Below are 11,135 nucleotides of genomic sequence, written 5' to 3'. Positions count from 1 at the left end.
GGGCTGGCCCTGGGCCTCCAGAGACGGAGTGTCACCCTCACTTTTGCGCTCCGGGCACCTCCCCTGATTCCACCTTAATCTGGGCCCTGCAAAGGAAAGAAACAGTGAGCGCCTACCCACCTTTCATCCTCGCACACTGCGCTGGGCTCTAGGGGATCAGACCGGGCTGGCCTCCAGGAGCGGCCAGTCGGATGAGGGAGGCTGACCCGCAAAGAAAATAACTTTCAGAGATCAGAGCGATAATGCAGGCAAAGGGCCAGCCCAGCTGAAGGGGCCCGAGGTAGGCTTCCCAGGGGAGGAGGCACTGCAGCGGGGCCTTGAAGGGCGACCATGTGTGCAGCCATTGGCAATTCCCCAAGAGAACACCCACCTTGGACTGTACACCCCACTGTCCCACAAAGAAGAGCCGGGAAAAGGAGGGGGGGTGTTCATCAGAAGCTTCCTTTCAGCCTTCAGGTGGCGCCCTTGAGCCACGGAGCCGCTCGCGCCTGGGAAGACTGTCCCGATCTAAGGACCTGGGAGAGGACTCGGGTCCCACCTGGTGGCTGTGCGTGTTGGAGGGGGTGGGGGCGGAGGGAGCGACGCGGCTCCGTGCGGCAGGCACATCCCAGCGGGGGATTTGGGTGGGGGGGCGGGGGAGGCAGGCGGCGGGGGAGGGGTCGCCCTCAGCACCCACCCCCGCGCCCCGCCCCTGCACCCGGCCCCGCGGGCTCAGAGCTTCAATTCCCCGAGCTGGGGCGCTGGCGAAACGGATAAGCCCTCCGGGGACGGGGAGGGGCAGGAGCCCGATCCCCCGCCAGCACGACACCCAGCCTGCTACCCGCCTCCCGGTCCCTCCCCGCGCTAACTCTCCGGGCGCCCTCGCCGGCCGCGGGCGGAGCTCGATCGGCGGCGCCCGGAGCTCCCCGGCCCCCGCCCCTGCCCCTCCCTCCTCGGAGCCCCCAGCGGCCGCCGCCAGAGAGCCCCGCGCGGCGCGAGCAGGTACGTGCGCCTCCGCAGCGGCTCCGGGCCGGGCCGGGGAGGGGGCGGGAGCCGGGGAGGGCGAGGCGGTGGCGGCCGGGCCCGCGCGCGTCCGGGCTGCGCCGCAGCGGAGACACCGGCGGGCGGGCGGGCGCCGGTGCGGGGAGGCGGGCGGGCGCCCGGGGAGGACGCGCCCCTGCCCCGGGCCGCGGGCCGCCGGTACCCGCGTCTCCCGCGCGCGGAGACGGGGAGGGAGGCCCCGCGCAGGTACGCACGCGGACCGGGAACGGCGGGGGCCGGCAGGAGGCCGAGGGCCCCGGGCGCGGAGGGCCGGCAAGGGAGAGCTAGCCTGACCTCGCGGCCCGGCCGAAGGACACGCGGCGAGGGGAACCCGGGCGCACGGGAGTCCGCGAGGAGTCGGGCCTCCCTGGGCCGCCTGGCCGCCCTGCTACCGGCGCCGCCCGGCCGGCTCCGGCCTGGGCCGGCCCCGCCGCGTTTGTGGTCAAGGGCAGGAACAGGGGGTGTGAGCTGCGGACAGGCGGGCGCGCGGTGCGGCGGGCAGCCGGGGTGCTGGGGTTTTCTGCGCGGAACTTTGGGTATAACAGCGTGGACCTGCGTGTGCGTTTGTGCGCGCCCCGAGGCTTTGTGTACAACTCGTGCGTGTGTGTATCGATGGGGTTTTGTGAAGCTTCACCCACGGCCGCTGTGCGTCTGTCTCCCCGCGTGTTAGTGCGCGCGGGGTGTGGGGTGGGGTGGGGTGCTGGGCCCCAGGCGGGTCTCGGTGGGTGTCGTCCGGGGCGGGGGGGTAGTTCACTGTGTGTGCGTAACCAGCTCTGCCCCTTCCCGGGGTGTGAGTCCCAGCGTGGTCTGCGGATCTTGGGGTCACACTGCGCGGCTTCCCATGTCTGGGCGCTGCCTGTGGTAAAGGTTCCTGGGGGTGTGCGTGTGGATCTGGGCTGTGTCTTTCGGGTCCTGTTGGACTGCAGATGAAATGTGAGTGATTGGAGTGTTACTGGTGCGGTGAGCAGTGGACACCAGCGTCTTTGTCAGTTTGTTTCTGCTTGTGTGTGGGGGGGGGGGGCAGGTAATTGGGCATGCCCTTGTATAACTGGTGGGGACTGGTGGGGATCTCTGAATCTGTGTGGAGACATCACAACTCTGGGTGACAGGGAGCCTCTTTTTTCTCTGCCCTTTTCCTAACTCTGGCATCCTAAGAAAAAGTTTTGGGTTCCTGCTAGGTGAAAGAAAGCCCTGCTCCCAGAATTTGAGTGTCCTGAGTTTCCTTGGGATATGGAGGCATCAGCATGCTGGTCTGGGAGGGGAGGTCTTTGGGCCACTCCAGGAGCTGAGTTCTGTGGAGGGTTCTGAAGATCTGGGTGGAGGGGGGCACATCTGGACACCCATTGGGCAGGAATGGTCACCGCCCCTCCCTGTTTGTGGTGGCACTCAGGAAAATGCTTTCGGTGCCACGAGTAGAAAAGCCAGGCAGCAGAGCACACCATACCTCTCCTCTCCATTTACTGGAAAGTGGGGACAGCCTGGGCAGAGCCTGGCTCTGAGTGGGTTGCCCGCTGCCCCGGGTTGGGAGAGGGATTGTCTGCCTGGGCCGGTTGCCAAGCCCTTCCTGAGGGCCGGCTGTGTTCCAGGCAAGCGGTCTGGGACCCAGACGGAATTCAGACACATCCTGCCCTCAAGCTGTTCACTGTGGTCCTAAACAGTGGGACAAAGTAGAGTCTACCAGTGGGGGCTGGAAGAGCCAGGGAGGGAGGGTGGAATGATGCCACAGGTGCAGAGAATGTGGGTTTGCAGGTGTGTAGGTGATAACAATTCTTAGGGAAACCGTATTCAACTCTGGCCCCCACATGCATGCCAGGGGTCCTGCCATGGTTTGTAAAGCAGAGATACTAATTCCTGCTCATGGGGCTGGTAAAGGTTACAGGAGAGACTCCCGAATGAAGTGCCTGCTATAGGGCGGGCGGGTGCTCAGCAAACGTTTATTAAATTGGAACTCGGGAAAGAGGGACGTGGTGGTAGGAATGGGTTGTAAGTGGAAACAGGCTTTGTACTCACATGAAAGGCCCTGCGTGTGCTAAGAGGAGGTATCTGCTGCAAAGTCCACGTTGGAGGGAAGATCAGAAAGATTGAAGAACGTGCCTTCTTGCACTGAGGCTCTCTGAGTTTCATTCATTCATTCGTTCCATTCATTTGCACTTCATTTGCTCATATTCTTTCTCTCGCTCTCTCTCTCACACACACACGCATGCACGCACACACACAGAACACAGGAGAATACACTCAGGTGTGGGAATGCAGAGAAACATCTAGAATCACTTGTATATGTGTGTGTAGACATACCAGGGTGTGCGAGCCACTCTGTATCTGGGGGTCTCTGTAAGCACGGGGACTTGGGTCTGTGTGCCCGGGCCCTGGGTATGTGTGCCCCCAGGATGTCGGTGGGTACAGAGAAGGTCAGGAGTTCTAGATGCCAGGTGGGAAAGGGGCCTGAGGTGGGAGCTGGGAGCGGGGGCAGCACTGGATCTACCAAAGGGAGGACGCATCATCCACTCCAGCTGAGGGTGGTTGTGAGGGAATGAGGGCCTATGTTGGCCAGATTCTTCCATTTTGCAAGCGAAGCCAGGAATCCAGAGTTTAAAATGTAAAATCTTTTGCTTTTTATATACTGGGCAACTACTTCAAAAACAAGTGAACAGACCAAAAACAGCAAAAAAGCAAAACTTCGACAAGCCAAATATGGTCCATTGGCTGAAACTGGCATTCTCTGGCGGGAATGCACGTGTGCCGTCTGGGTGTGGGGAGGTGTGTCCGGGTACTTGGGTGGGGTATCTCCTCTTTGAGCAGACACTGCCCCCTTCCCCCTGCCGCCTCAGCTCCCCTTCCGTGGTTCCCATCCAGGTCCCCCCGCCATCTTCTACTTCCATAAAGGCATTCGGCTTTGACCTCAGTCACGGCTCTCAAATGGGCTCCCTCCTCTTTGCCCTCTCAGCCACCATCCCTCCACCCCTGACCACAGCAGATCCCTCCCTGGACCCCTGACCTCCGCTCTCCTCCTTCCAGTCCTGTCTTCCATGCCGGAAGGAGCCCGAGAGAGCTTCCTGAAACCTAGGCAGATCAGCCCTCTCTGCGCCCACACCTTGCCTCCCTGGCTCCTTGGCCTGGCTTCCAGAGTCCTTTGAAAGCTGGTCCCCGCTGGCCTCTGAGGCACCCCTCTCTAGAATGCCCTCGCCCCCCACCTCCCCAGCCCCTCCCAGCTGGGGGATTTCCCACTCATCCTCGGAGGTCTGGTTCAAATGCCACCAACTCCTAGAAACTTCCTTGACTTTCTCCTCTTTGTCCCCACACCATCGTCCTCAGCTCTGCCCCTCCCCGTGCCCGCAGTCACCCTCATTTCATCATGACAGTGGCCATTAATTGAACTGGCTGCGGCCTCACATTATTTTATGAAATCCCCGCATCAACCCTAGGAAGGAGGCATTTCACTTACTCCCATTTAACAGATGGGAACATTGAATCTGGAGGGGTCACGTCGCTTGTCCAAGTTGGAGTGGTGAAGCTGGGATTTGAACCTGATGTCCACTGTCTGAATGATAACTTACTGAGCACCTACTGTTCTGAGTCGTTTGTATGGATGATCTCAATTCCTATGCCAGTCCCATTAAGTAGGGAGGAGTAGTGTTATTGTCACTTAATAGACAGGGAAACTGAGGCCAGAGAGGATAAGTAAATTGCCCAAAGCCGTGTGCCAGCCAGTGGTGAAGCAGGGTCCTGGCCTGGATTGGATGGCACCACTCTGTCATTGTCTGATTCCCCATCTATCTCCACCTCCATCTGGCAGGCTCCCCCAGGTGGGAACTATGCCTGGCCACCCTCACATCGCTCCGGGCCGAGCATGAGGTCCAGCACCAGCAGGCTCCTGGTAGAGGTTTGTTAAACTCGACTGACTTTCTCTTTTCTCTTATAGCTGCCAAGGGGCCAAGGGATGAGCGGGGGCCCTCCTTCCCAATGGCATCTCCCCCCGGTCTGGAACTGAAGACACTGCGCAATGGCCCCCAGATCCCAAGGAGACCAGCTCCTCTGGGCCCGGCGGCTCTGCCCAGGGAGGGTGTGGAGAATGTCTGCTTTTCCTCAGAGGAGCGCGAGACCCATTTCCAGAACCCGGGGGACACCAGACTGGGCAGATCCCCCAGCCCCCCCGGAGGGGGGGTCCCCTCACGGCCCCGGTCCCAGCGGGACGATCTATCCCTGCGTTCAGAAGAGGGGCCAGGCCTAGAGCCCGTGAGCCGCCCAGTGGATTATGGCTTTGTTTCTGCTCTCGTTTTTCTGGTGAGTGGGATCCTCCTGGTGGTGACAGCATACGCCATCCCACGTGAGGCCCGCGTCAACCCTGACACAGTGACAGCACGGGAGATGGAGCGGCTAGAGATGTACTATGCCCGCCTGGGCTCCCACCTGGACAAGTGCATCATCGCGGGCCTGGGGCTGCTCACCGCGGGCGGCATGCTTCTGTCAGTGCTGCTGACAGTCTCCCTGTGCGAGGGCGGGCTGTACCGCCGGCCCACCTTCGTCCCCGGCAGGGGCTCCAGGAAGACCTACGGCTCCATTAACCTGCGCATGAGGCAGCTCAGTGGGGACGGGGGCCAGGCCCTGGTGGAGAACGAAGTTGTCCAGGTCTCAGAGACCAGCCACACCCTCCAAGGGTCTTAAGTAAGAGCCCACCCTGTGTGGCTGCTTGGGCCCCCAAGAGCCTGGGGTTGCAGACTGAGCTCCACGGAGGGCCCTGCGGAAGGAGCCTTGGGTGGGTGCTGGAAGGGGGGAGTCCCAGGGCCAGGGCCAGGGCCAGGCCCAGGTGGCACGTGGGAGAGCGGCCCCCTGATCTGTTTGCAGCTTGAGGTTTTGCCTAAGGTTTGTTTGGAGGATGGCTTCTGCTGCTAAAAATACAAAAGTTTGGAAACCACTGCCCTTGGAGGATGAGGTTTCTTGGCATTTCCGAGGATTGAGAGCCCTTTGAAAGGCTGCCCATCCTGTTCCTCATGCCTTGGGGAATTCCGGGATCTCTGCGGTCCTCATCAGCCAAGTGTGGGTGTTGGGCGACCTTGGAGGGACCCCCTTTCAGCCCTGACCGTCTGTTGGGAGGTGGCTTCCTGACGAGAGGAGAAGTCTGCACTGAGGTGACCATCCCCTTTCCAGGCCTCAGTCCCCCCCTGCCTGTGAAGTGAGAGGGTTGGACTGGATGATCCCTGGGGCCCCTCCAGTTCTGCCTTAGGAATGGGAGCCCCGTAAATCTCTGCTTCTGGCCACTCCTACAGGAAGGGAGGGTGTCCGGCAGCTGCTCACCATTCTCGGTGCCATTTTCTGGCCCGGCTCTGGTGGCCCCCACTGTCATACATGTAGCAGCCCACACAGTCCTGCCAAAGAGCCCCCTAAGTCCCCTGGTTAGGCTGGGTTCAAGTCCACATTATCTTGCAAGGTCAAGTGCACAGACAAGAGGGCTCTTTCATACAAGAAAGGGTGAGGGCTTTGTTGTATTTCCGTGGACATGATGTGGGCTTCCAATACCTCCCCCTTCTCAATATTATGTCTCTGGGCCTCACCTTATTCACGTAGCAGGAAAAAAATTTTTTTAATGCTGAATTTGTAATCTCCCTTCTCCCCCTTAGCAGTAAAGCGAGCCCCAGTGTATGTGGGGAGAAATCAGGCACGTTCTGGTGGCCTGGAAGCTCCTATTGACCACTGTGTGTTCCGTTTTTTCCTGTGGCATGTTTGTAGGCTCAGTCCAGACTCAAACTACGGACAAGGAAAGGAAGTGGGCCTTAGGGGGCAGGGAGATAAAGGTGCTTGAGGACTGGGGGAGGCATCGCCCAGTGTGAACGGCCCAGTGTGAACGGCCCTAGGGGGCTTGGAGAGTATGTGCCTTCTAGGCCCCACTGGTGTGAAGACTCTAAAGGGGTCATTTCCATGAGCCCCCTGACCCCACGCAGGTCCTACTCACTCCATCTCAGTTGGCCAGGTGGGCCCTGGATCCTAACTGTTCCTTGGAGGTAGAGGGTAGGGTGGGAATGGGGTCTGTAGGCTAGAGCAGTCCTGATTAGCTGTAACCTGAGCCTTTGCTCCGGCGAGCTGAACATCTGGGCAATGTAACATCACAGCTTCTAGGACAGATCAAATATCTGCTCCTGGCAGGTTTTACCAGGAGCAGAGGGGTTGGGGGAGGACTGGAGGGGACAAGGGCTGTTCAGCGTGGCCTGCGGGGTTCCGTTCCTGGCGTTGAAGGGGTGCGGTTTGAAAAGAACAAAGCCTCAAGTGGGTAAAAGAGGCACAAGTCAGGGGCTTCCCTGATGTGTCACTTGCCCCCACCCGTGCTCCAGAGGAGGAGTGGGTGCACAGAGTGACAGGAGCCGTTCTAGGTAAACCACAAAGTCGAGTTGAACATCCCAAATGATGGGCTGTTCCAACCCTACAGTGATGGTAATACAAATACTGGTCCAAGCCATATGGACTACCATGACGGCGGGGGCTCATTTGACTCCAAACTGTTGAGTAGATGCATCTGGGACCATCAGTGCCTATCAGTTTAAAGGCAGTGAATTGTATTTAGGGGCTAAATCTGTTGGAAGTGGAATCCTGGGAATCCCAGGTTTGCTCGAAGCCAGAGAAGCCTGCTTTGCATCTTCCTGCAGAAACTCCTTTAGAAAATGTGTATAATGGATCGAGGCAGTGATTACCTTGTCAGTAAATTAAGAAAACTTGAGCGGTGCCAAAAACATTTCCCCAAGACTACAGCTGAGCTCTCCCAGCCAGTGGGGCAGAAACAGATTTAGGAAGGAATCAGGGAGGAGCATGGCGCAGGGTGCCGAGAACTTTCTTTGTAGGTTTTTTTGGGGGGGGTAGGTGTGATGTGGTCCCAGGGGACCCTGTGGTCACTGGAACGTGCCTCACGTGCAGGAACTGCCTCTCCTACCCGACATGCTACTGGGGTCCCCCAAACCTTGCTTCCCTAGTGTGTTTGATATCCACTTTGGAGTTGGTAAACCTGGCGTTGAAACCGGGCTCTGTGACCTTGGGCAAGCTGCTTCACCTCTATTGTCTTCTCTGCGAAGCGGGAGAGGTATGAGGTCCAGTCACTAAGATCCCTCCTTCCCCACTTCAGTTAGGGATAACTGGATTAGACCTGAAACCTCGGGGCCCGTATCCTGCCTGCCTTCTCTCATACCTCTCATCCTACCCATGAGCACATCCGGTTGGTTCTACATTAGGAATCTGCTCCCTGCCCAGTCCTCGGCCACAATTACCTGCTCCACATTGCACATTGCTATTCTAATTTCTCTCCTGTCCACCCTCTGTGCCCAGTTCATCTCCCACTTTGCAGCCAGACAGATTTAATTGGGTCAGGTCACTCCGCTGCTCAAAACCCTCCTATGGCTCCCTCTTACTCTGGGCAAAAGCCAAAATTCTCCTTCTGACCAGAAGTGGATGTACTGTCCAGGCCCTTCACTCGCCCCAGGCACCTTCCAAAGTCCTGAGTCAAAATTTTATTTGTAATTTTGATTTTTTTTAAAGGACGGCCCCTTAAATTGCATAAATTCAGGTCCCCCTAGATGTGGGTCCGTCCCCCATGGTGGCCCATGAAACCCTACACGATCCGGCCCCTGTGGCTCTCTGACCTTACTTCTCACCCCTTCCTTGCCTCTCTGCTCACTACAGCCACACTTGTCTCCTTGCCGTTCCTCAACCCTGCCAGGCACACCCCCCACCTCAGGGCCTTTGTACTTGCTGCTCCTTCTACCAGGAAGGCATTTCCCCTTAATATGTGCAAGGCCCACTCGCTCATCTCCTTAGGGGCTTTATTCACATACCACCTTTTCAGTGATTCCTCTGCTGACCGCCTGTTTAAAATTGCACCCTTCCCTCATCTCAACCTCATTTTCACGTTTCCTTCCCTGCTTTATTTCTCTCCAGAGCACTCATCGCCACTGCTGTGTTTTATACTTACTGTCTCTCTCTCCCACCACCTCCCCCACTGGATTGCAAGCCACAGGAGGGCCCAGGGCTAGAACAGTGCTTGACACCTGGTAGGTGTTCCGTGTCCAGTGAATGAATGTAACCCAAGCTAACTCTGCCTGCTGCACTGCACCCAGGCCCTCCCTGGGCAGGGTCCCAGAGACCCACAGCCCCTGCCTCACCCCCTGGAATCCCCTCTAGGGGTGGGAGGGAGATAGTGGGATTCTCTGGGATTCTCTTTAAAACGTCCCCCTCGGTACATGCACACACCTAACACCTACACACGTGCAGGAGCACATACTTGTGCACGAGTGCATGCATGTGCAGGCCTGTGCACACGCGTACACACGACTTCCTCTTGTCTGACCTAGCTCAGAAGCCAGGACACATCCTCTCGAAGCAGCTCCAAGCCACAGCAACCCCTGGATTATTGAGAACGTATTCTCTTTCTCCAGAAGTCACAGGCCTTGCAATTCCCAGGATGCTAACCTCACAGCAATAGTCAAATTTCCCCTGTCCAGGTGATGGTGGTGTCTCTATCCTTCCTGCTTCCCTGTGGGTCCGAGGGGGGAAGATGTCCGTGGAGTGTTTCCACCTGGCATTTGGGGAGGAGACTGTGTGGTCCTGGCTGGGGACCGGATGAGCTGGGTCCTGCAAGTCACCCCTTCCTAAGGGGCCTATGGGCCAATCACTGCCTCTCTGGTCCTCCAGAATGAAATTGGAAACCTTTCCACTCTGCCTTGTCTGGGGACTGAGGAGATCAGGAAACACAAGCAGAGGGCATTCCAAAGTAAAGAGCATGTTTCCCCATGTCTGGAGAGCTTTGGAGGGGCAGGAGGAGGGAGGGGGAGGGAGGCATTATGAAGCCAGAGGAGCTGGAGTTCTGTCTATGGGTTCTGTCTGTGAGGAAAGTAGGGTGTTGGTGGCACTGACAAACTCAAGGAGATGCCCTCCATCTGGGCCTGTTGGTTTCTGTGGGAGAGAGTAGATTCCCCTTGATGTCACCAAGGAGGTAGATATCAGCTAAGGGAGGGAGAAGCTTGCTGAGACCTTGTCCTGGTTGGAGTGGAGCTCCTTGTTAGTGCAGGTATGTTAGATGACCGGTCAGGTGTTGGGTATCTTTAGGGATGGAGCATAGTAGAGTTGGGGAGGATTTCAACAAGAGGCTCCCCCAGCTTCCAACCCCCATTCTTCAAGGAGAGCCAACATCCCAATGGCCAGAGCCTGGCCCTCTGTTATCTTCTTGTCTCCGGCCCAAATACCCTCTTCCCCAGATCATTCATCTTCCTGCGTCATGTCATCCAGGAGCAAACGAGAAGGCCCAGGATATCTGAATGGTGCTGCAGGTGGCAGGATTACTGCCTTCCTTTTCCCAAGAGGCCTTGCACTTCTGAGCTTTGTCCCTACTCAGATTTCAGAGGTTTGGGGGCAGGGCCCCTCATGGAGGGGGTCGACTGAGATGGCCCATCCAGTAAGAGTATACGGGAACTGGCTCCGGAGTCTGATTACCAGGAGGCTTGGTGGATGCCTGACGTCCCCAAGCCTCTGTTTCCTCAACCGTAAAACAGGCTGCTAATAACAGCACCTTCCCCAGAAGGCATACCTGTAAAGCACTTGGCCAATTTGTATTGTAAAGCCAATACAGTTAGCTATTCACATTCATTCGCATCTAACCAGCATTCTTCCTTGGGCAAGACACTGTGGGGACACATGGCCCCTGCCCCTAAGTTAGTCACAGACTGCCTGGGGAAACGACAGTGCGCATCAGGCTGTGTGTGTGCGCGCGCGCGCACGCGCGTGCACGCACAAACAAGTGTGCGGAGGAAGTATCTGATTGAGTTGGGGTCAGAAAAGGCTTTCCTGGAAGGGATGACGATTAATAGGAATCTTAAATAGGGAGGCAGTGTCTGATATGAGGAGTGTCCGACGCAGGGAACAGGAAGGGTATACTGGGCAGGGGAACAGCATGAGCAGAGGCTTAGTGGCATACAAAGCCTGGGGTTTACTGGGGAGGGGGAAGTGAGGGAAGGGGGTCTGGAGGTTCTGTGCTGGAGTGTTGCAATGAAGCATGCTGAAGGGCAGGCATGTCATCATGGGGTGACCACAGTCCTCAGCTCACAGAGTTGTTATGAGGACTCTTTTGAGTTTGCACTGTATAG

General features: G+C 57.7%; 1 protein-coding gene across 2 annotated transcripts; it reads left to right on the top strand.

The window, feature by feature from the left end:
- The first annotated feature begins 723 nt into the window (after positions 1 to 723).
- Positions 724 to 6,920, top strand: TMEM74B (transmembrane protein 74B). Of its 2 annotated transcripts, none has more exons than XM_025876677.2 (2): positions 724 to 981; positions 4,940 to 6,920. In XM_025876677.2, the coding sequence occupies exon 2, from the start codon at positions 4,981 to 4,983 to the stop codon at positions 5,680 to 5,682; it is 702 nt and encodes a 233-aa protein (XP_025732462.1). In that variant the 5' UTR covers positions 724 to 981; positions 4,940 to 4,980; the 3' UTR covers positions 5,683 to 6,920. The 2 variants fall into 2 exon arrangements, with proteins under 2 accessions (XP_025732462.1, XP_073736396.1); XM_073880295.1 differs by lacking the exon at positions 724 to 981 and adding an exon at positions 1,150 to 1,227.
- The last annotated feature ends 4,215 nt before the right edge of the window (positions 6,921 to 11,135 follow it).

Source organism: Callorhinus ursinus, unplaced genomic scaffold (genome assembly GCF_003265705.2).
Source record: "Callorhinus ursinus isolate GAN/ISIS: 27379988/994484 unplaced genomic scaffold, GSC_fseal_2.0 scaffold38, whole genome shotgun sequence".
Classification (NCBI taxonomy): domain Eukaryota; kingdom Metazoa; phylum Chordata; class Mammalia; order Carnivora; family Otariidae; genus Callorhinus; species Callorhinus ursinus.
Note: the sequence above shows the minus strand (reverse complement) of the source record. Positions and strands in the feature narration are given on the sequence as shown.